Source organism: Heterocephalus glaber, unplaced genomic scaffold (genome assembly GCF_053883595.1).
Source record: "Heterocephalus glaber isolate CG9 unplaced genomic scaffold, H.glaber_assembly_v1.0 deba00001569, whole genome shotgun sequence".
Classification (NCBI taxonomy): Eukaryota; Metazoa; Chordata; class Mammalia; order Rodentia; family Bathyergidae; genus Heterocephalus; species Heterocephalus glaber.
This window is the reverse complement of record NW_028258354.1, coordinates 8,001,141-8,027,054: the sequence shown is the minus strand read 5'-3', so window position 1 is coordinate 8,027,054 and position 25,914 is coordinate 8,001,141. Positions and strand designations below refer to the sequence as shown.

The window sequence follows — 25,914 nt, the reverse complement described above, 5'->3', positions numbered from 1 at the left end:
GTATTAAATTTCTGTAAACACCACTAAGTTCCTTTAACAAGGAATCTTCTTACGTAGGGTTACAGGGCAAATCCTCTCAATCCATCAGAAGTTGCAATTTGTAAAACACTGCGCAATTCCTGAAACCAGATACTTTTTGCTTTTTTGGTGAAGAAATAGGAGTCCTAAGTCGAATCACGTTTGCCCTCTAGAGGGAGACATAGTCCAGCATTTACACCGAGTGCCGCGTTCTCTCGCTTTTTTTACTATCTCTCTGTTTCTTCTGCAGGACCGCTGTTTGCTCTCAGGAAACTGGCGGTTGGAGAGAGAGAGAGAGAGAGAGAGAGAGAGAGAGAGAGAGAGAGAGAGAGAGAGAGAGAGAGAGAGAGAGAGAGAGAGAGAGAGAGAGAGAGAGAGACCGAGGGAGGCAACGCCGCCGGGTCCAGCCAGCCCATCTTGCTGCAACTCCGCCTGGAGTGTCGGCACCTATTCTCTCCCTGCTTCTCTCTGCACAGGGGCCAGTCGCTTCGTACTCCCTGGACACCTAGCCTGGGTGGAACAAGGGTCTCGAGTCGAACAGGGGGGTTACCCTTTACGGCGACTTTCTAAAGATCACCCCTAGTGTATTTGGACAATACATCGCCTTGGGAGTGGTGACGCCGCGACAGGCTTTGACTGCTTTTGGTTTACTTCTTTTTCCTCTGGTGATCGGCATTTGTTTCTAGGAGCCCCATTCCCTTCTTTCTCCCCTCCCTCCTTTGTAGAAAGGACACAAGGGACACCTGCTCGCTTGTATTCGATGTTGGGACTCGCCTCTACTCAGTGGTGAGGGTGCAGCAGAGGGTTTCCCTTCCTTCCAGCACAGGATGCCCAGCGGGGCGGCAGGTGGGCTGCGTGGGGCTCTGCCTGCGGCACTTGGAGGCCAGACAGAGGTGCTGCAGCTGGCCAGGAGTTGTTGCTAAGTGGACTCGCGTTGTTGGCGCAAAGTCTCCTAGAAGGCAGCAGCGGGACCTGCCTACGAACCGCGGACCAGGGGCACCGAACCCGAGGAACGCGGGATCTTGTGGGGGGCCCTGGATGAGCCCGAAGCCTCCTCTCCTTTCTGGCCCCGAGCACCCCCAGGAACTTCACATTGGAGATCCGCGACCTGCGCGAGCTGGGGAACTCGGGAAGTGAGAGGCGAGGCCGCTGCCCTGAAGGTGAATCCTTCGGTCCAATTGCCTCTCCCCGGGGAGTGAGGAGGAGGGCGGTCGAGAGGAAGCGAGGATGTGTGAGCGCGCGCGTGTGTGAACGGGAGACGACGCCAGGCGAGAGGAAAAGTCTTCACTCGGGGTTAAAAGCAAACAAATCAGAAATGGAATAAGGGCGGTAATTGCTGCGAGCCCGCCTCGATTTTCGCAGTCTGAGAGCGGAGCGCATCCGGCGAGGACGCAGGCTGCCGCGAGCGCTGCCAAGGGCTGCGGGACCCCGGCTTTCTCCTCCGCAAAGAGATCTTTTGATTACTTTGACATTGTGGGGAAAAGAAGAGGGAAGAGACCCGGCACGGGTAGAGACCGTCTACTGGCTTTAGGGAGGTTCCAGTTTGGATGTGAAGCGATTCCTGAACCCTCTTTCCCATCGGAGGAGGAAACACACAGACACACATACATACACACACGCGCGCGCGCACACACACACACACACGCACGCTCAGGGCCACACTCACGCCCTCCACGAGCACACACCGCCAGACTCCGGTTCCCTATGCCCCTGGATGGTGACGGCGGATTGGCATCTTGGAAGCGATGCGAGAGCGATAAGGCTGGCGTCGGCCCGCGGAAGCTGCAGGGACCTCGCTAGGTGTTGCTGCCACCGGGAAGCCCGGCTGCAGGTAGGCAGGTGCGATCGCGCTTCCGGACGCCGGGGTTCTGGGGGACCGCGGCGCCACTCGGGGACCGCGGGCACGAAGCCCCCTGGGCACAGGTCTCTCCTCCCCTTTCTCGGGGGCTCCGACTACGGGGAGATGGAGGGGGCAAGGGATGGGGCAGAGGCTCTGGCAGGCGGGCCGGGTAGGGCGGAGTGGAGGGACTCGAGAGGGGACCAGGGTGCCAAAGGAGACTCGGGAGCCGTGGCTTCCCTCTCTTTTCTGCTTCATTGCTCCGCACACAGCCGCGACCCGGTGGAGGACTGAATGGGGTTTAATTCGATCCGTCACCCAGAACAAACCTGGCTGGTAACCATTTTGAACTCCTACTTAGGAGTTGGGGGTCGCGTTCACGGGAGGATCAGAGATCAGTGGAATGTGTCAGGTCGCCTATCAGAAATCCCTACTTTCTGTCCACTTCTGATTAGTTAATTCTCAGGCCTGACTGCAGAGGGTGGGCGTTTCAGGGAAGCTATTGATTTCTCCACCTCTAACAACTGTATTTTCATAAAGAATCATGCTGTAAGTTCCAGAGCCTCATCTATTTAAAGGTTTACTTAGATTTAGGAACAGACGCTTTATTAATGAATAGGGCTTTTGGAAAGGCTAACAAGCGCCCTTTAAAAAAAGATCCTTTTATGAACAGCGTTCAGAAGAAGAGAACAGCTTCAGGGAAACTAATGCTTTTTCATTTTTTCTGATTAGATATTTCATAAATCTTTCTATTAATGCTCTGTTTTCCTGTCCAGCTGCTTTTCTCTCTTCCCTTTTCTATTCTAAAAGGCTAGGCGTCTACCACGAGGTGTTTTCTTTAGGCTACTGATCTTCACTTGTCACTGGGGAACGTGGTATTTCCAGAAACTGCTCTTGAAAGGAAAGTTGAACAGTCGTCTTCCCCTTCCTCCTAGAACTGCAGGTTGAGCTATCCAGTCTCTGCCTGAGAAGGGCGAATCACGGACTCTGGAAGAGCTCTTGGGGTAGACAGGATGCGATACTTGCCTATTCAGGGTTCCACTTCCTGACCCAGTGTTAAACAATTGCCTGAAGCGTCTGGAATCAAAGGGGTAGTTACTACAGCTTCTCCTCACCTTGTGCTGCGGTTTGTCTTGTGGCCATAAGAGAGGGAAATAAAATCCTTTTTGTTTTTGTGAGTGTGAAATCTCTTCTTGAATTTTATCAAGTTGTTCATGTGTTAAAAAAAAAAACCCCACGAAAACCGGCAAGGCCCCTACAGACTTCTCTGAAAAGTATCCCCAAAGCATTCAGTTATTCACTCAGGCTAGGATGAATTTCAATGACTATTGACTGGGTGGTTAATATCTAGTTCCTGTCTTCTCAACTGTTTTAGATTGTTTTAGATGTCCACATATAGATTGTTATCAGTTGACACTTTAAAACTGTTCAATTAGGCAGTATAAGCTAAGAAAAATGAGGCATTAATTTAAGATATCCAATTAAAGTGATAAAGCAAAATAACTAGCAAAGGAGATTAAAAACACTTCTAGGACTTAAAAAGGGACCAGAGTATTAGGGTTATCTGTATTTACTCCAGCTTTTCTGTGTGCACATGTACTTTCAGATTGGTAAATCATTTACAGTTTTGGAATTGACACCTAACATCTTTAATATTTTTCCTTTTAAATTTTTTATTAGTACCTATTTTAAAAGAGAATATCAGGCATCTTTAATTTAATTCTCTTTTCCTACTTTATTCTGCTCTGGATATCATCCTGAGTCAATTGGATCTTGACCTTTTTAGAACCCTAATTTTTAAAGCCATCACTAACCACTCAATGGCAATCAATAACCACACTGAAGCTGATTTTATTTTCATTTTCCTAATTTTTAATTGAAACAATTAAGTTATATTAATTATGGATATAAAACGTTGAGAGCAGTCTTACTGACAACTGAATACTTAGACAGGGAATCTTCTAAGAGGAAAATACAAATACAGTTTTAGTGTTTTTTATTCAAAGGAGGCATTATTTTGAGATGAAAATCTTGAATCTTTTCTGGCCTTTAAAATGTAGTAGTTTAGGATGCTTAAAACCATATTAATATATAATGCCAAGATATATGTCTCTTAAAGAAGAACCTAAAAACCTTGACATTAAAGGAAACATCTATGTAATTCTACAAGTTATGCTAGAGGGGGATCTAAGGTTTCTGAGTATGTGTGATTCTGAATCAGAAAAATATTAACTATTTTAACAATGACAAATTGAAGAATGAAGATTCTTTAGCTTGCTCATGGATCTGTGTCAGAATGAAAATATATTACTTAGAGACTGCATTATAGTATTTACTAACCACCAAGTTATAAAATGTGATGACATGGCTGTTAAAAGGAAATCTGTTTTTAGACATGGCCACTTTTCCTTTTTAAAAATTTATAAAATGATGAAACTTTGGGGATGATAGAAAATTTTAGAAAAGTTATTTTATGCCCCATCAGAAAATTCTAATAATCATGAATCCAATATGGTTCACAAAGTGCTTTGATGACCATCTTAAAATTTATTTTTGTATTTAAATGTGCAAAGGACATTCTCAGGTTGATGTAGCACTAATTGCGTTTTATGGATTATCCTATAGAAAAAGGGTGAGGTGGGTCTCTCCAGCATTTTTAAGGTATTTCTTATCATGGCTCCTAAAAAACAGTATTGTCAGATTGTACTCAAGTTCAGCTGTAACTGGACACTAGGTAACATTTACTGATGAGCTTTCTAATGCATGTCTCAAATGAGGAATATTCCAAAGTGTCATCAGTTATTTCCAGTATACTTGAAAAGATGAAAGAACTAGAGTGCAAACAGTTCAGTGCCCCTGCTTTTAATTCTCTAATATTTTATTAGGGATGCCTCATTAAGTCACATTATTCTGCAGCTGTTTTGCTCATTGAAAATTCAAGCAAAAATAAGGAACTTTACTGTGCAATGCAGTTTTGTTTTCTTGGTGAAAAATCATAAATTGAAATGGAATAAGCATCCAACATAGTCCCCTTTGATCTATGCCTGACATTTACAAATGCAATTCATCAATCTGTTATTAGTAGGGCTCCATCAAAACAATGAGAAGAAATGCATTAATACAGATTGCTGCCAGATATGAAGGCCAAGCCAGCTGAATCAACCTCATATCTGGCCCACACACATGCACAGTACTTCATTTGCTATATCTTTCTTTTGAATCATTGGTTTTGTAATGGCATAAAGCATGATGAATTTGCCATTTTGTTTGAAAATTCTTTGATTATTTTGAACTAGTTGGAGAAATGTAGAACTATTTAATTATTCCATTGAAAGAAAAGGAATAATTTTACAATAACTTACCATGAGTATTTTTAAAGAGCAGCTTTACTTTAGGTTTGGAACACAGTTTGAAATGAGTGATAGACAGGTAGACTTAGGAAATGGAGACCTAGAAGTTAAATTTCTGTTTTTTTGTTGTCATTGGTCACTGACTTATTTGGTAAATTCCAGAATATCTGATTCTATTCATTCAGTGTAGTGATTCAGTGTCCTTATTAATGAAATAAAATTAAAGTTTTGTCTTTTTATCCTTACAGAAATTTTAGACTTATGACAATGTAAAAAAAAGTATTTAAAAATCAGTTCTATGTAGTATCTACCTGTACAACTCTACACACACACACACACACACACACACGTAGTACTTAAAATCAGTTCTCTGTAGTGTCTATTTGTACAATCTCTACATATGTATATACACACATAACTTTTTAATCACGCTCATGTAAAATACTGATTTTATGTTAAAAAGGCAAGAAAAACTATAAAAACTCTACATTTTTAGATACATAGTTTTTTACTATTGTATATCATTACCCTGCAGCACAGTTGTATCCATAATTTAACAAGGTTCTTTATAATTGAGTTTTATTGTTTGAGCTACTATTATATAAGTAATGAGCTACTTATTATATAAGTTTCTTCATTTAGTCTTCATTTATTCCATTTATTTCTTCATTTCTTCAATTTATTTCTTCATTTATCTACTATTATATAAGTTGAGCTACTTATTATATAAGTTTCTTCATTTTTTTCTTGTGAAGATACTTTTATTTGCTAGGCTACAAATGCAAAAAACATCAATTTTCTGCTGTATGTAGAGACATTTTGGAACATGTTTATTGATACCACAACTGGGAATTTCAACACATTTTAAACAATCAATATATCTGTATGTTGCCTTTATTAAATATATTCTTCCATAGTCAAAACACAAACCGTGCATTACATTGAAGCATACTATTATGGTTTGCAAATGGCATCCACAAATTTTTTTTGAAACATTTGATATTTCACTGCCAAATTATGTTAGATTTCCAAAGCACACCTACTTCCAGTGTGTATACAACATGCGTATGCTAGATTTCTTCTTGTATGATAGATAGGCTAATCCCTGGAATCAATGTAAATTTGGCTCACTTAACTGATTGTTATTGCCTTGGAAAATAAAAGACTTCCAGTCTGCTTGGATAAAAGACGGAAAGTGAGTATATCAGCCCTAAAAAGAATATTCTGTTTTGTTCACAGTGGCCCATGTGATGTAGGGATATAACTAATGAATCAGTTTATTTGCTTATGTTAAATAAAACCCTTGTCATCAGTTCCTTCAGTCTCCTAAATTATTCCATAGTGGCTGCAATTATTTTAAATTTTTTTCTGAATGGCCAGTTAGCAAAGGTACATTTTTGTTTCCCCTGGCAATACCACAAATGTAGTATTTCAATTAAATTTATCTTCATATTGCTTCTTTTATAAAGATTTTGGAAATGCTTTACTGTGAGATTCAATAATGTGATAATGTTGCATTCTAGCAATTATGGCAATCGACTGAATTTAGTTCTTTGACAAAATGGAGACAACTAGAGAAATAAACCTCCTTTGCTCTTTAATCTCCTTGAGCTATGTAAAGCTAACTACCCACATGAAGCCTAGAGAGTTCAAAGTAGCCTTTGATGAAGGCAAGGTTTGTTTTACTAAATATTTTCATATTTTTATGAATTTTGCCGCTCTGAACTAGTCACAATCTAATTGCGTACACATGAATGGGCAACTGGGTTGCCCTTTAAAGGTCATGCAAAGATTCTAAAACTTCCAATTTGCAGTGTTAATTGCTTATGGCCTCCTATTGTTGCATATGGAGCTTTTTATTGCGCTTAATAATACAGAACAAACTTTGCCTTTGTTGGATTAGGTAGTTCTTTATAAACAAGCCTATGAAAGTATCCATAATAGACACTAGACAGAAGATTTTTGGGAAGGTGTGCTTTGGAATTATAAATTTTCAAGTGAGAATGGCCTGGGCTATGAGGAGACAGACAGATTCTTCGTGGAGAAAAAATAAAAACCCATCATTTAAAATTATATCTTTGTGAAAATTCCATCATGTTTCCATATTTTTTTGTTTTTAAATTTGGGACTGGGTCCTTCCTTCTCTTCCTTTATAAAATGTCTTTGTTAGAGATCTCAATACTTAAGTATTCATGGAAGAAAATATACTTATTCTCTTCTAATGGTTCCAGTTTCTAATATCCATAATATGCATGTTTTATTATGAGAAAAATATCTATATAAAAAAAATACCTGGGTGTGGTGTTGCATGCCTGTAATCCAGCATTTTGGGAGGCTGAGGTAGGAGGATCCCAAATTGAGCCCAGCCTGGGCAATTTAGTCAGTTAGTGAAAACCTGTCTAAAAAAAAATCCCTTAAAAATGGCCTGAGGATGTGGCTCAGTGTAAAGGCTTGGGTTCAAATCCCAATATCAGAAATGGAGAAGAGGAAGAAGGAGGAGGAGGAAGAGGAGGAAGAGGAGAAGGAAGAAGAGGAGGAGGAGGGATACAAGAGGGGAGGGGAGGAGGAAAGCAAAGTATGTAATTTGTCCCATTTAGCTTTTTCCTGGCTTCATATTATTTGTTTTTATGGATTGAAGTAAGCAAAGACAGGGAGCTAAAAAGTGTTACATGGTCATAGGAACCTAAAAAAACAGAACTTCAACTCAGTGATAGAAGAGAGACTTTGTTACATTATATTCTTTGAGCAGGCAAGCTCTAAACTTGGTTTATGGAAATAATAGAGCATTATGTACTAATGGAATGAATGTGTAACTGCTCCCATCAGTTGGGAATTCAGAAATGGCTAATTCAGAACATATAAGGAAAATATCATATATGTATATGTATATTATATGTATATAATCTGTATTAGCTTGTGCCCAATTCCTAATTCACAGAGGCACTGTGCAATACTATTTTATTTAGGATAGGAAAAACCTGGTTATTATAACGATTTTTTTCTTAGCTTAACCTTGTGTATATAGTGAATGGGATGCTCAAATGTGTTGGTGATGGAGTGTTCAGAAAATTTCTCCTTAGAAATAGCCAGCAAACATAGTTGTAGTGATCTGGTCTTGCTTTTGTTTGCATTTTTCTTCAGAAAATTGAGTTGAATTGAGTGAAGTAGCTGTAACTTTAATTCTTCTCTTTTATGGTGTACAGGAGGAAGGATGTAGATGATCCACTTCTGAGAGACATTCCGAAGGCTAACAAGGAAAATGAAAGGGCATTCAAGTTTCATACTCCAAAAAAAAAAAAAAGAGGTCCCATTTGGGGAACCATTAAGTTCAAGGAAAAATTCTAAAGCAAGTTGATTTTTTTCCATGTTTAGTTCTTGCAATGTTATATGACAGTAGTTTCCTACTAAAACATGCATTTACATTATCACAAAGGCTTTCAGACTAGTGGTTAGTGTTTTTATAAATATGTTTTCAGAATTGAATCAAAATTTAGATTTTGCACTTTGACGATATATTTTCTCCTTCCTTCGCTTGTTACTGGTTAAAATTCATTAATTTGCTCTTGTGTTTAGCAAATGACTATTATAATACTAATGTGGGGTGGTGGCAAGAGATCTGGAGATAGTTTTGTACCTCTAACAGTAAGTAACCATGTGACTACAAAAAAATTACTTTATTTCCATGTACCTCAGTTTTTCAGCAACATCTTTTCTTCAGTGAATTTTTCGAGATAACCGAAAAGATATTTTTTTTCCATGTGTTCACCCCTACTAAGCATCATGGTATGGTATGAATGACATATGTTTGCCTTAAGGAGCTTATTATTAGTTTTTTTTAAAGTCAAGGGGGCATCTAGCATATAGTTACAGCAATATCTGTAAATATTCCATAGATGTACTTCAGTAAATAAGCAGTCTGAAAAAGTTCTCCAGCTTTATAAGATTAAATGCTGCTGATGAAAAAAAAATGGTGATGATGAAGGTGGTAATGATGATTATAGTGTGTCTAAAGAAAACAGACTGTGGGACACAAAAGTGAATCAGACTAAGTCTTATAATTCAGTTCAGTTATGTTGCTTAGTCTCTATAACTTTTTTTTTTGTTGTAAAACCGGTTGTGATAGGCCATGGGTTTCAGGCTAGTTAAGGTTATGTGTCCTTGTGGTACTTCCAGTTCTGTTTTTCATAGTCAGTGAAATAAAATGGGTTGGTTTGATCAACCCAAGTAGAACTAGGCTAGCAAATAAATAATCTTAATGTATTATATGGTTATTCAACACATTCATTTGAAATCTGTGGATGAATTTTCAAAATTTATAATCCTCGAGGAAAATCTATTCATTTATTCAATAAAAATTTATTTGGCACCATCAGTCAGTTTGTTAAAATAAAAATACCATTGACTAGGGGACATGTACACAAACATTTATTTCTCATAGTTCTAGAACCTGGAAGTTCAAGATCAAAGGTGAGAGAGAAAGAGAGAGAGAGAGTGAGAGGGAAGGAGGGAGGGAGGGAGAGAGAGAGAATCATTTTTCTTATAAAGGCAGTGTCTCATACATAGGGACTGCACTCTCATGACCTTCCCAAAGTCCCCACTTTTAAATATCATCATACTGGGGATTATGAATTTTTAGGGAATACATTCATTCTATAAATAGAAAGCATTCTCTAAATTCTTGGGGTATCTCAGTGATAAAAAATGACAAGGACATTTTCTCAGGGGATTTTTCTTTTCAGTGTAGTACTTGAAGTTTTGAGGTGAATCTAAAGAAATGGTTCAGCAATGTATTTTATAGTAGCTGCTCTTGCTAATAATTTTTGTTTATAATTTTGAAGAGCAGGTCTGAAAACAACTAGTTAAAATAATTGAACTATCTGGGTTGGAATAAATTGTGAAGAAAAATATCATTGTATATAAAAGTCTTTCATCAAACTGAGGTGATACAAGCAATGGTTCCTTTTCCTGAATTACACAGGTTTCAGACTTTTGATCAGAAACATGATGAGCTCAGAAGCCCCTTGAAGGAGTTGCAAATTCAAACATCTGTTAAGAGTCAGGCTGAGAATCTGAACGAGTGAAGCAGACCAAGTAGAAGTTGACAAATGACAACTGACAGCCTCAGCCACAGTGTTGGGAAAACCACAGGGAATGCTGGAGATTCTGGCTAATATCTAATTGGGACAGCTGAGCCTTGGCTCTAACACGTTGCCATGCTGGAATATGGCATTGCCAGATTTTCTGATTTTTAGAAGAAAACTTAGATGTGCAGACTTTTTAATGTGAAATTCCTAGATTTATAAGTGATGGCAACGAATTCAAATGTGAAATCCTACATGGGTCAACAGACCTATCTGCAGGCCGTGTACAGGTTAAGGACCATCAGTGTGTCACTGTTGCCAGGGGTATGTGAGGACAGCTAGTAGGGGGTATGTGTACCCTGGCTCCTCTGTCATCTCTACCTCCAACCCCACTTGGATATGGAGCCAAGTTGGTTGTCAGTAAGAGTTCAGCTGGAAGAGTAGAATGAGAAAGATGAGCAGCTTAGTTTTACTTTTCTGATGACTCGTATAGTTGACATTGAACTCTGAAATTGGTGGTTTTACGAGACGTATTGAGGATGTAGAAGTTTAAATTCCTGGTAAAGATTTGGAATTGGCTCTGCAGTACCTTCTTTCTTAGATTAGGATTAGTGCCCCTGAATCTTCTATGTTTATACACAAATTACTTGGGGGAAGTTTTGCTAAAATACAGGTTCTGGAATAGGGCCTGAGATTCTGCATTTGTAACAAGCTTCGAGAGGAAGCTAATACTGTTGATTCATGTCAGGAGGGTTGAGAGAGTATTTTACCAATGAATATTATTCTGTTCATTCACAAAGGCAGGAGACCTTCAACTTTTACTTTGTAGACAGCCTAATCCTGGCCACTGACTCAGCACTTTTCTCAGACTCTGATCTGAGCACAGAATTCACAAAGTTTTACTTAGTTTCTAGCCTCCCATTATTTAAAGAACATATGTCCTCCAAAACATAAACCAGGCATATTAATGCAAGTTGGGCTTACTTCTTAGAGTTTGAAGAAATATGTTTATTTCATAACTACGACATTATATCATACATGGATATATTCTAGCATGCAGGGTTAATTTGAGCTCTACAAATCATTTCAATAGTAACTGCTAACTTTTAAAGTTTAGATGTCAAAATTTTAGTCACATTGTCTAGACTTTTGTTCCACTTGACCAGTGTTATGAGTGTGTGGGAGGATGGACTTTGAAAAAAGAGGGTGGTTTCTTTGTGTATTTATTGGGCTTGCAACCTTAGAGTAAGTATCTCATTCTTAAAAGATTTTTTGCTCTGCTAATCTTAAGTAACTTTCCACAAGTTATCTCTTTATTATTGGAGACATAATACTTTATGATAAAAGGAGTTTATCTTTATCTTCATATATTAGTGACATTTTGTTTCTTACCCCAGTTTTCCTAATATCAGAAATTGTTGTATCTCAGATGTGTGACTTTATTCTGCTGTATCACATGGTGCTCACATCACAAGCTCAGTCCACTGGGTAAAACATTGTTATTAGTTTTATCAACACTGCAGAAACTTTTATGTTTACTTATGGTGATACTTTAATTATAAATTGAGATTAGATTTAGACAATATTATTCCAAGGGAGTGAAGAATTTGTTTTTTCTAAGTTATATGATTAATATACTTTGTAATATTCATACTGTTAAATTTTAATTCCTTTGTTCTAAGTGCTAAGAAGTTTCTAATATATATATAGATAGATAGATATAGATAGATAGATAGATAGATAGAATGGCTTTGTCTACACCTGAGTAATGATATGAATTCATTTTACTCAGTCTGTTAGACTGTAAGCTCTGTGAGGTAGACCCATGTATATCTTATTTATATTGATTTCCAGTGCTTAGAATAGTGTCTGGCACATAATAGATACTTAATAACATTAATGGGAAGATAATCAATAGTTACATATTGATGGGGTACATGTTTTGTATGCTTCTTAAATGTGTGAGGAAGTAATCTTGAATAATTTTTATTTATTCTAATTGCATCTGTGTTATGTGTAGGGAGCATTTATTTCAACTTACACCTTTCATCTCTAACTTGAATTTAAAAATGTACACATTCTAGTGGATGGGTCACGAACAAAAATAAAATAAGCATACTAACCAGAATCTCCATTCTTTCCACAATTTATTATAATCTGGAGAATAAGAGATGACATATACATGTGATTTTACTGTTGTATAAATTAAATAATATTTGTCAATGTCAGATTTAAGTATTGTTAATCACATATGGAATACATTTTGATTGCTCCTGTCAGTAACTTGACTCATCATTCATTAGGGAATTTAAATCCATTTATTCTTATCTACATAATTGCCACATTCATAATTTATCATGAACCAGATTTGCTTTCTTAAAAAAACTTCATTAACAATATTGACTGTGATACCATTATTCTTGACTTCAGTGATATTGGAAAATTTGCTGTCCTAATTCTAAATGCTTTTTAATACAGATAATATGCATTCAAATATTTATTGATTTTATTTTAGTCCTTCTTGGTTAAGTAAAGCTTTTATGTGCTTACTGCTATAGAAGATTTCCAAAAATTAAAACTCTTTGACTGTATTTGTTTATTAAGAAAACCTCTATGTTTAATAAAACCTAAAAAGTCAATTTACTAGATCATAAAACTTTAAAGTGGAATACTTTTGCTTTGTGTTTAGTTAAGGATTGCATTATAACTATACACTATATTAGCATTCTTATACACATCTCTCTTTGAAGTATAAAACATTTTTTGAACTCTTCAATGATTCTAAAGCCATGCTTTACATTGAATGCACCTGTGCTTTTCACTGTATTGTCTCAAAACACTTAATTTGTATAATTAATATCTAAGATTATTGAGCTAGGGCTACTGAGGGATTCATTTAAAAATATATATCAATTCTTCATACTCAACTCAATTCCAATATGAGATTAATGATAAATTTAGAAAGACTTTAAAAATCAATAAATGGAATCAAAATCAAGCTTACTGCAAATTGGTGAATTTTACTTTGGAGTAGAATCCACGTTATATTCCCAGAATGATTGAGCTACAGTTTTCTTTGCCTCCCATCTTTTCCTAGCAGCTAATTACATCCAGTATTTCGGTGGATTTAAGGTTTGGTGGCTAATATTTCACTTTACATTTTTGTGAAATTTACTTCAGGTCCACTGGGGAAATGGTATGGTAGAATGGATTGAACAACAACAACAACAACAACAACAACAACAACAACAAAAACTGGAATAACTGGCAGTTTGAGAAGGTAACCAAGTTAGCATTTTGTAGGATACAATGGGGAAGAAGTATTATATAAGGAGCCAGATGGAGGGAAGCTGAGGAAGAAAATGGAGACCAGAGGGAACATTTGTTCTAGATGGCATTTTTATATAAAGGAAAGAGAAAATCAACCTTTCAGTAGTTTTATTAAAAACAAGCTCATTGTAATTCTGGGGGAATGCAAATGGCAACTGAAGTAAGACTGTAGAGGAGAGAAAAATGTATGGTGCAAAACCACATTTCTGCCCCCTAACTTAAAAAAAAAAAACAAAAAGAAAAACTCTATCCAGGAAAAAGAAATTCCTATCAAGGCCTTTTACCAAACTAAAGGTCAGACATAAAGAGTCCTAGTTCTGATCTTGCTACCAGGTAACTATCAGCCCTTGAAAAAGTTACCAAACATTTTCACCAGCAGTTTTTGCATTGGCAAATGAGATTGTTGAATTTAATGATTACTTAAATTCCTCAAAGCCCTCTAAATTAATGATGACCATATGCTTCTATACTTCTTTCTGCACTTGAACCTGTCTTGGTCATTGTCATTTTGGACTGTTTGACCCTATGCTATGAAATTCTGTTTTAAAATATTTTATTTTTTTCAGTACTAGTGATTGAACCCAGGATCTTTGCCCTGAGCTACAGTTCCTGCCCTTTTAAAAATTTTTTTGAGACAGAGTCTGGCTTAGTCACTGTTACCTAGACTGGGATTGAATTTGCCATCCTCCTGCCTCAGCCTCCAAGAATGCTGGGATTATAGGTTTGTGCCACTGGGCCCATTTATAAAATGTTTTATTTTAACTAATGTATAATTTTTATTATTATGTGATACACTGTGATATTAAATATATGTATACATTGTAAAATGATCAAATTGAGGCAATTAGAATATCTATCACCTTCAAACATTTATACTTTCTTTGTGTTGAGAACATTAAAAATCCTCTCTTGGCTATTTTGAAGTATATATTAATATTAACTGTAGATGCCCTTCTATCTAATCAGAACTTATTATTCTACCTGTCTAACTCCCATCCATCAATTCTCTGGCCCAGGGTCTTTCTCTTCTTCTTTGAGAATCTTAGGGCAAATGTTACAGCTTTTGATATTGTCTTATAGATCTCTGCTGGTCTCTTGTTTTCAATTTCCCCTTCAACCTTCATTATTCAGCTTGGATAATTCTTTTTAGTTCCAAGTATTATTATTTTGATTGACATGATAATTGTGCATACTTATGGGCTACAATATGAGGGTTTGTTATGTGTATAAATTGTGTAATGATCATATAAGGTTAATTAGTGTATACATCTCCTTAAATATTGCTTTGTGATAAGGTAAAATCCTCTTCTAGTTATTTTGAAATATATGGTAATTTATTGTTACTCTGCAATAGACACTACAACTTATTCCTCTTACCCAATTGTAACATTGTACCCATTGATCCACTTCTCTCCATCTTACCTCCCTTCCTACCTTTCCAAGCTTTTAGTAACCAGTATTTTACTCTGCATTTCTTTGAGGTCAACTTTTCAGATTGCACCTATGAGTGAGATCATGCAGTATTTGTCTGCTGTGCTTAGATTTTTTACCTGGCATATGTTCTCCAGGTTCCTTTATGTTGTTTCAAATGACAAGATTTCATGTTTTTTAATGAATAGTATTCTGTAGTGAATACATACACACCCCATTTAAAAATCCATTCATTCCTTGGTTCGATGGTTAGGTTGATTCCATATCCTGACTATTATGAATGATGCTGCAATGAACACAGGAGTGCAGATGTCCCTTTGACATCATGATTTCATTTCTTGGGGTATACAATATACCCAGTAGTGGGACTGCTGAATCATATGGTAGTTCTATTTTTAATTTTTTGAGGAACTTCCATATTGTTCTCCATAATGGCTATACTAATTTACATTTCCACCAATAAGGCATAGTGTTCCCCTTTTTCCACATCCTTGCTAGCATTTTTTGGTTTATGTTTTGATAATAGTCATTCTGATTTGGGTGAGATGTTACCTCATTGTGGTTTTGATATGCATTTCTTTGACAATTATCAAGGCTAAGTAGTTCTTCAAATACTTACTGGCCTTTTGTCTATCTTCTTTTGAGAATGTCTAGTCAGGTCTTTTGCTCATTTTAAAATCAGTTTCTTTTTTTTTTTTCCTTTGCTACTGAGTTGTTAGTCTGTGAAATCTTGGGGTCAAGGAATGTCTTACTTTTTTACCTTGTACCATCCAAGCCTCACCTGTAGGGAAACATTTAGCAACTGTTTTATTAATTGATGCTTAACTTTTATCCTAACATTCTAAATTATTTTCCTTTCGTTTTCATAAGGACCAAGAAAGTATTTCTAGAAGAATACAGAGCAAATCATTTGCATTGTGCTGTGTTGTTTGTAAAACACTCTTATACATATGATTTCATTTGATATTGTAAAATGGCAGTTAGGGAGCAGTCCTGATCTCAGTTTCGGGTGAGGAAATGGATAAAGGTAGAAATCATACAACGGGTGATTTTCAGAGCCTATCTACTTAGAGACAGTTACCATGGTTCTTTCAGGACACTACTCTTTTGTTCTATAATATCTTTTCAAGGATATTTAAAAATGACCAGCTATGGAAGATAACACCTTCTCTGGATCTCTGAATCAGAAGGAAGATTTGCTTACTGTCCAGCATAATAAAAAATAAGTTCTCCCTTCAGGGCAAAGAACAGATTTAGGTTCTCTAAGCTCAAGATTCCTCAGCTGTGACACATATCAATGCAGTTACAGCAGCCACATGAGCTGTTTTTTTTTTTTTTTCAAGAATCAATATTTTATTGGTTAATTTTTAAATCTGCAAAGTATTATGTGAGTATTATACGGTAACGATTTGAAGTCTACATTATGCTAAACATCAAGCACCTGTTAGCTGAAGAGACTCAAACATTTTAATACACAAGATATTTAGACTACAGTTCCTTGGTTGTCAAAAACAGTGATTACTGGTGCCAAATAATTAAAATATTGTGCCAAGTCATCTCAGCAAAATGGGAATACTGAGTATCTACCAATTATTGTTATCTTACAGTATCACAGGAATTAAAAGTCAGAAGTTAGATATTTATGTTATCTACCGTACAGTATATATTTAAGGATGGCTTTGTTTAGAAGACTGGAAAAATCCTCTTGGAATAAACATTATACTCTCAATGTTATAGGTCAATAAAACACAACTGTATCTGGTGGACATGGTAGAGAAATGGCAATTTTGACAAAGGAGTGCTTCCAAAGGCATTTCCTTTAGAGGTGGCTAAGGTTTTTCCACATTAGTGAAAAACTAAGTAATGTGGTGTAGCTATCTTCACCAAACTTTCACTTAGGCATATTATGGTACATGTTCCCAAACTACTATTCTTTCTGTCCACCATGCTGACTCCAATATTCCATGATCCACTGTAATCTTTTGGTCTTCCCTCTTGCAGTGTGGCAGCCTGTGTTGCTATCCATTGAGGAGGTAGACCACTAATTCATAGGTGGCCATCATAATGGCTGTGTTTGGAATCTGTCTCACCAAATGAGTTGTTAGACCATGGTAGAGGGACCCATAACCTTCTTCTTGAACCATCAAAGACAGTGTCTGAAAAAAGGATCTATATTTTGTTCCTTCTTCACGTAGTCTTGTTCTTACAACTTCATGTGGATATGCTATAGTTGTGGCACAAGTTTTTGAGGTGGCAGCAGCAAGCATCATTCCCACAAAATCTGATGCTTCTTTTACAGACTCTTCACCATTTTCTATCATAGAAGCAGTCTTACATTCCAGTAGGTTTTGCTTTATATTTTCATAAATAACAAAATGGATAACAGTCTCTGATATGCCAGCATAGGAAGCAGACATGCCCCTATAAAATCCTTTAAGTCCATCTGTTTGATACACTTTACGGATACATTCAAAAGCACCCAATTGCTTTTCCCCATGGTTCCTTGCATCAAGCTGTAACCAAGTCTTTATAAGCCAAATGGGGTTGGTTGCAGTGATTGAAGTAAAACCTGCCACTGCAGCCGAAATCATGTGAACCTGGGTAGAATCAAGATCAAATACACCATTCAATTTTTCCTTGCAGTTGGAGTAAGCAGCAAAGTATATTGCTCTGGAAGTGGCCACCCCCACTATATTGGGGCCTAATCCTCTAAGCAAGGAATGAGGCCCTTCTTTTTCCAAGATTACTTTTAGGCAATGGAGGGGTCCAGGTTAACACTGGCTCCTGCCATGGTGTTCAGCTGAACTTCAGAGATATAAAGTGTCAAAGAAGACGACTGCAGCTGTGTTTTTACAACTTCCAGTGGACATGTCAGAATAGCTCCCACTGTCCCACCACATCTCTTTCCACCCTCATTTTCCCTTTTATGCAGCCAAAAAGCAGTGAAAGTGCAAGAGAACTGGTTTACTTGGGGAGAAAAATCTGGTCCCAAAGGCAAGGCCGCTTTGCATCACATCTTGCAGCCTGGAAAGCTCAGGAAGGAAAATTCCCAGAGCTACAAATAACCTGCAGCCACCAGCCGCAAACCTACATGAGCTGTTTTGTGTCACAACTGTGGGACTTGAAGACAAAGAGAAATCAACCTGATGTGATTTTGAAAATCTTTCCAAATGTGTTCATGCTGTGCAATCAGTAACAGAGTCCTTTGTCTTTGGTCTAGGAATCTTATGTTTCTAACTTGAGAATTTCCAAGTTGGTTAAAAATCTCACTCTTCACAGGTTTTTTTTTTTTTTTCACTAGAGATCAAACTCAGGACCTTGCGCTTGTCAGGCAGGTACGGTACCACTGAGCTACAAAACCTGGCCCTCTTCACAGCTCTTGATAGTATCTCCTTCTGTCGTATCACAGAGACTTGTTTCTATGCCTACATTACTTATGTCCATCTTTGTAGTCACTCTAGGTACAGCATAAATAAATAAGCTTTTATGTGGCTGCCAAGTTATTAGCACTCATGCAACTGTGATCTATCTTGAGGTCCACATTCCTAAGCTATTTGGAAAGGTCTTTTGGTGGCAGTGTAGGGAATAGACTCTATGGGAGTGGATAGAATAGGATGCCAGGGAGACCAGCAGGAGAACTTTTTCAGTCACTCTGGTGATAACTGATAAATGTCTGAAAAAAAAAGAGGTGTAAGAAAGAAGAAAAAGAAGCGACAATTTCAAGTTGGGAGGTGGAAATTACCAGTCTTGGAGGCTGAATATGTGAGAGTGGGAGAGAAAAGAGTGCAGTGAGTGTTGGTTTAGGTGACTGGTGCTGATTTTACAGTGAGAGCCCTAAAGTGATTGTATTCTACCTAGATGAAGATAATTGACTTAATTTTAAACATTTTGAGATTGAGAATTTCCTCTTGGGGATATATCCAAAAGGAAATGTGAGTAGTAGTAACTTTGGGCTGGAGTTCAGGACAGAATTATGGTTTAGAAATACAGGTTTGGGAGTCATCAACGTATTGGTAATCAGCTAAAACCATTTAATAGATGAGATCTCCTAGGAGGAGTGTTTAACAAACATCAAGAAGAGAGTCCCGGGGAACAATGATGTAGATAAAAGCCCCTCAACTTTTTATGATATCTGCCACATGAGTTACCTTTCTCTGTTGTTTTCTTCCTGAGTTTTACCTATCTTGCAGCAAGCTGGTCGCACAGTGCATGGTCTCTACATTTGTGACCGTGATCTAATTCTTAGAAAAGCTGATGGTAGCAGGAAGAGAGAGCCACTGAAGAAAGTGGGGAGAAGCCAGGGTTCTTTATTTGCACGTTGTTCTCTGTCAGCCCTTGGATTTCCTTGTGCACTGAGGCTGTGCCCTTGCAGAGTTGTCATGGACAGGAGCACATGATAGATTAACATCACCTGCTGTGGCCTTTGCTCTCTGGAGGATCTATAGATATTAAAAATTTTAAACTCAAGGATTTACAATGTGCCAGGCACTCTTTTACTCCTCATAGTAATTCCAGAGGAAGGTATTATTGTTATCTATTTTTTATAAATAAATGAATTGACCAAGGTGACACAGCTTGTAAGACTCAGAGATGAGTCTTGAATTGGACACTTTGCCTTCAGAGCTGAGTTTTTATCTATACAGAACTGCACGTCAATCATGCTCATTGAAAAATTAGATTTATTCTGCTTAACAAAATACTGATTAGAGAATTGTCTTGCTTCAAATTATATCTGAAAATCGTAAGTAGGATCTGCTTTTTTCAAATTTAGCATTATATCATTAAAATTGTACTATATCTGTAACATCTTTAAATAAGTCTCAGATTTCCCATAATGACTTTCTATAAGTTTTCCATTTTATTTGATAAAGACTTCAAGCTCTGAAGTAATGAGATAAAGAAATAACAGCCAAGAAAATTTGAAGAACTTGTGTTATATACGCAAAAATTTATTCCTTTGAGTTGAAAAAAAGAAAAAAGCTCAACACCTAAACAAATGTGTATTTTCCTGGAATTTAAATTTAGACTGATTAGTTCTACAACATTTATCTTACAGAAACCTCTCTTGAGCTCTTTTCTGTGTAAGAAATGGGTTTCTTGGGAGTAGGGTGGGAACAGCCTCTGGATCAGCCCTGGTTACAGAAGTTGGTTGCATTTGTACAACATCAATATAAGACTAATTAGATGCTAAATGCTTGGTGAGTATTGAACAATACAATCTTCTAATTTTCTGATTAATGACAAAGCCTCATGAAAACATTAATTATACTGGAGGAATTCAGACAATTCTTTTCTGAGTAAATCTTTTTAAAAATTAATTTTATTTGTAACAAAAGCAGAGTAAAACAAAATATATCTGTACATAGATTTTTTTCTAATAATATGATAATGCAGGCAGCAGACACTGTATGGTAATATGAATAGTAGATTTCTATTCTTAAAGGTTATGGATATTTTAATACAATGACAACATCAAAGGAGGAGTGGTGTTTTACAGCTACATTGTATTTTCTTTTTGATTTTGTTTTTGGAGCTTAATATTGGAAAAGGGGAGAACATTGAATCTCTCAAGCTCTCTCTAAATGTTAAGTGAATATATATTTTATATGTTCTTTGTATGCTTAAATCTCTTTCTTGCTCTGAATTAAAATTGTTGCTTATAGAATGAGGTAGGAATTGGTGATATCTTAATTATCAGTAAGTTGAGTACTACTATAGATTGTACTGTAAACTTTTAAATAGCATCAAAACTTTCTAGCTGAGGCTGAGAGAAAAGACCTTTGTGATACATAAGATTCAGAATTGTAACATACAACGTAATTTCATTTGAAGAGCCACTTTGAAGATGATAGGACAGTTTAATTTCAAAAGACTGGGGATATGGAAAAGTGAAAATGTAACATAAAAGGAGGTTATTAGAGATATACAGTAACTAGACAAGAAGAAAAATGTGAATTTTTAAGAAATATAATCAAAAAATTGAATAGATATTTGGAACATTTTTACACATCTAATTATAATATTTATATATTATAATATTTATATTTATAATATTTACAATTTTTTCATAATCTTATACTGTAGTTTTTAAATCAAGAAAAGACCTGGGAGTATATAAAATTTTAAATCCTTACTTTATAAATGAAATCCCAAGATTCAAAAAAGTAGCCAGACTTATTGAAGGTCACAGATATAGCAGCAGTCCTGGGTCTGGAACCCATGTTTCCCAATTTTCCAATAGGATCTTTCCACCACATGTAATCTATATCAGATTTTAATAGAATCAGAGTTCCAGAAAGGAGCTTGAGAAGATATCTAATCTATCTTGCTTCCTTACACTGACTTAGGAGTTCCATATGCATTGATCAAATTAAGGAAAAAAAAATCCACAGAGAATACTAAAATATCATTCAATGATTTATTCTAGAGTTAAAACCTTGCTTATTGATATAATCACTTATTCAGTCATTGTTTATAGAGTACCTACTATGTATCAGGTACTCTGGGAAGATGAAACCATTGCTCTCTGGGAAGATGAAACCATTTGATGGGAAAGGCTGTTAAATGACCTTTTATACATATTTTAGGTTTAGAATATTTTAAGGGGAAATTGATGAGGAGACCCTTCAAGGAATTTTGCAAATCCCCATATCTACCTATATCTATCTATCTATCTATCTATCTATCTATCTATCTATCTATCTATGTATCTATCTATCTAGACTAACATTACATAGGGTCATGCCCTGAGTTAGGAACCTTCGCCTCTATTATTTCTCTCAATGACCTAAAGCCCAAGGGATCAATGCCAATAGCCTCATTTATAGTTGAGAGTCAAAGGTTAGATACCTATCTGAAGGACACTGAATTTATTAGGTGGTTTAAACATGAAATGTCCCCCAAAGAATCATGTATTGAAGGCTTGATCTCCAGTGAATGCAGCAGTGTTCAAAGGTGAGGCATAAAAAGGTGACTGGCTCATAAGGGCACTAACCTCATCAATGTGTTAATCTACTTGAGTTCACAGCTGAATGGGCTACTATGAGTTGGGGCCCAGCTGGTGAAAATAGGTCACTGCTGTGCTGCCTCTTGTCCTTGGTCCTTTATTCTCTCTCTGGAAATATCATTCTCTCTGATTCCTGGCTGCCATAAGCTGAGTAGTTTTCCTTCATCATGTGCTTCTGGCATGATTTTCTGCCTCACCAGAGGCCTAAAAGCAGTCGATCTGGATGACCATGGACTGGCATCCCTGAAGCTATGAGGTAAGGTAAACACACCCTCTTTTTTTTTTTTTTCTGGTACCAGGGATTGAACTCAGGTCCTTGAGCTTGTGCAGCAGGTGGCAAAACCACTGAGCTAAATCCTCTGCCCCAACACACCCTCTTTTTAAGTTGAGTATGTCAAATATTTTGTCAAAGTGAATAAAGCTGACTGATACAGGTTGCCCTTAGAATTTGAATCCAGGTTGTTTGAATTTAAAGACAATGCCTCACCCTAGTCTTCATTGATTTTCTGTTGGTATTTTCAGTTTACCAAGGTAACTTGACATTTTAATTCTGCTTTTATCTAATTTTAAGTGTGCAATTAGCATGTATTAGACAGCAGCTTTATGTTTATACTGGCTGGGTATTTTACCCACTAAAGAAAGGTAGAAATTAGCCCCTACTTTGAAAGGGCATTTGACATAAGTGGATACAGTATTACTGAGCATGTTGTTTGATCCATCATGAATATTGTAGAAAAACATTTTAAACTACTCTGGACCCAAGATTAATGCCTATAGCACTTCATTGCTCCTACTGAACGATTGTAGTTATATGATCTTGGAAATTCTTTTTGGCATATTAATGACTATATCATTCAAGTAACATCAAGAGAGATTTCTATCTGCATGGAGCTATTGGGGACTTCATTTGGACACAAATACAACTACTATTTCCATCTATTAGAACCTTATTGGGTCAGGGATTTAGCTCAGTGGTTCCACCACCTGCCTCGCAAGCATAAGGTCCCAAGTTTGATCCCCGGTACCAAAAAAAAAGAACCTTATTGTAATGAAATTGCTTGTTTGCTCTAATCATTGGATTATTTTATACTTGAGGGAAAGGATTACTCTGCACATTTCTTGGCACTTTGTTTTCCCTTAGTAAATGTTTGTTGAGGACTAAGGAAGAAAATCAAGAAAGAAAGGTAGGGAAATGGAGGGAGGAAGGCATCCTTCTTTTCCATATCTTAAACCTATAATTTTGTCAAAGAAGAATGTTCAATTTATCTGAAATGTTTTCATTTTTCAAAGAATGGTTTTCCGTATATAATTTACACTGTTTTGTTTTCTTGACAATAGGTTTTTGGATAATTTGTCTTGGTAGGTTTCCAGTTGCATTAAAAAATGTATGTGAAAGACAATACAGTTGTACTCTGTCTTCCCTAACCCTCCATAAATTTTTAAAAATGATAGATGTGGGCCTGTGGCCAATTTCTTCATATTTTAATATATTTATGTATTTATTCATTCATGACCTCTGCATTATCCATATGCATCAAAAGGGAAAAAAATAGGACCATTAAAGTATCCTGTAAAATTTTCATCTGTTTTAGAGGGGTAACTTTTCTTGACAACTCATTACTCTTTTAATCCATTTGGGCTGCTATAACAAAATATTATAAACTGGGTGTGTTTTAAACAACAAAATTTTATTGCTTACAGTTCTGGATTTGTGAAGTCTAAGATTAAGGTGCTGGCAGATTTAATTGACTAGTGAGGGCTCTTTCTTCATAGATGGTGCCTTCTTACCACCTCAGGTTAAATAATGCATCCTTATATGGTGGGGAGGGAGAAACAAACTCCCTCTGGCTTCTTTTTATCAGGGCACTAATCTGTTTCTTAGTGGCTCTGAACTCATGATCTAGTCACATCCTAAAGGTGCCCCCTCCTAAAACCATCACGTAGGGGGCCCGGACTCTATAGTATGAATTTTAGGTACATATTCAGACCATAATAATTACCAAAGGGAATGTCATACAGCAGAAGATTCCTGTTATTGCTCTGACTTTGTTCTAGTCACAGCTGTCATTTTCTTTTAATACTTTCAAAGTACAGGTCTGTATTTCAAGATCTGGAATTGTTCTCTAATGCAAAATTTTAGCACATTGGAGCTCAAATATGGTGGATGGAGGATTTGCTTGCTTATGTGTTTCTTTTCTCCTTAAGTATAATAGATCATCTTCATGAGTTACCTATTGGTAGAGAGGTGATTAGTAATAGTAAAACAATACCATTGATTGCACTGAAGTAATTATAGCAATGACAAAATATATAATTACAAAGACCATGTGACTTATTTAGTGTGGTGAGGTTTAACAAAGTGAATGATATAATGAGATTAGATTGTAAACCATTTATTGTTTTTAAAATGTGGATCAATCAAAAAAATACCACAGCAGTGTAAGTATGTAACTAAGACTAAACACAGTTTTAAAAATTGTGGGTACAAAATATTCTTGGCTAGAGCCATAGTAATAGGTGAACAGCCAATAAATATAGTCTGCCACCTGATAAAACCCTTATTGTAGCTAAGGTTTATGGATCTACATAGTTTTTCTTTAGTAAATACCATAGAGAAGTAATAAACATCTACATAACACTGGTACAGTAGATAAGCAAATGTGAAAATGGAAGATCATAAAGGAAGAGTGATCTGTTTCAGGATCCTGGCTGACTTGAGGTACAAGTTGGAAAAGTTTCAACACTAGTATTTCTGTTATATCTTGGCAATATTTCAGAAGAAGGTGCATCTTGACACTTAGCTATAAGACTAGGAGTTTTCTTTCCTCAAAAAGATTGTCTAAAGAACTCACCCAATATGATGCTGATGATTTAATATCAGATTCATCTGACTTAAACATATTTGTATTTATATTATGGTAGTGAAAATGCTGGATTTTGACATATAGTTTCCTCTGTTTTGCATTTCTAAAAGAAATGTCAATTATGTTAGGCCTCAAAGGTAATATTAAGTCTTACCCTAGGGTCCTTAGGACTGGGGTTTTCTCTTTTGGTTTCCATAAATTACCGGCACAACAAGATAAATAAGAAGACAGTGATGGTGTTTTTAAAGAACTTGGAAAGCCATATAATATATAAATGGTCTTAGAATCTTAATTTATTTTTATATATGCTTATATTAGAAACTATTATACACTTCAGGCTTATTTCTAGTATATAGGCACAAAAGTTCTGAATAGAATATATTAACAAAAGCATTTATTGAAAGAAACTAGAGTTATGGGTATGGCGCAGTAATATACTGCTTGCCAAGCATGCAGGAGGTTCTGATTTTGATCTCAAGCACCACAAAACCAAGCCAAATCAAACCAAACCAACAACAACAACAACAAAAAGTCAACTAACAAAAAAGATGTTATTTATTTAAAAATATCTATTTCATATGTTGTTATTTTCATAATCTATTACCTCTTTTAGGTAGCTTCACTGATTTTTTTAATCAATGTAAATTCTTAGTAAATGCTTATTTAAGATTCAGAAAATTCTGCAAAGCTAGATATTGTAAGTAGTCATCAATTTGGAAATGGTTGTGTGCCAGGTGCCTGTGGAGATGCACTTGAAAGGTATCTTAGTATATAGAAGAAAGAATTTATAATCAGACAACTAGGATAGGAGTTCTACATTTCTAGCTTAGTAGCTGTGTGATACTGGGCAAATCTCTCAGCTTCCACGAAACTGAGCAAATGGCCAGCTTGTTTTATTTATATCTCTCCTCACCCCTCTACCCACATCTTACTTTGTAGAAGGTCCAAGTTATCGACCATTTCAGTATTTATCTGAAGTATAATGACTTTAAAAATA

General features: G+C 36.5%; 1 protein-coding gene and 1 pseudogene across 2 annotated transcripts in view; one reads left to right on the top strand and one right to left on the bottom strand.

Moving 5' to 3' along the window:
- Window positions 1-296: 296 nt before the first annotated feature.
- Tafa2 (TAFA chemokine like family member 2) overlaps window positions 297-25,914 on the top strand; it is a 515,424-nt gene continuing 489,806 nt past the window's right edge. Inside the window, exon 1 of one of the 2 annotated variants that reach the window (XR_015443412.1) lies at window positions 297-1,857. Coding sequence is in view for 1 of the 2 variants with exons in the window: in XM_087192361.1 (XP_087048487.1) it covers window positions 1,733-1,857 (125 nt within the window). In the remaining variant the exon portion in view is untranslated. The remainder of the gene's footprint in view (window positions 1,858-25,914) is intronic. The other variant, XM_087192361.1, reaches the window with a different exon arrangement.
- On the bottom strand, window positions 16,978-19,258 carry LOC101711371 (solute carrier family 25 member 36 pseudogene; annotated as a pseudogene).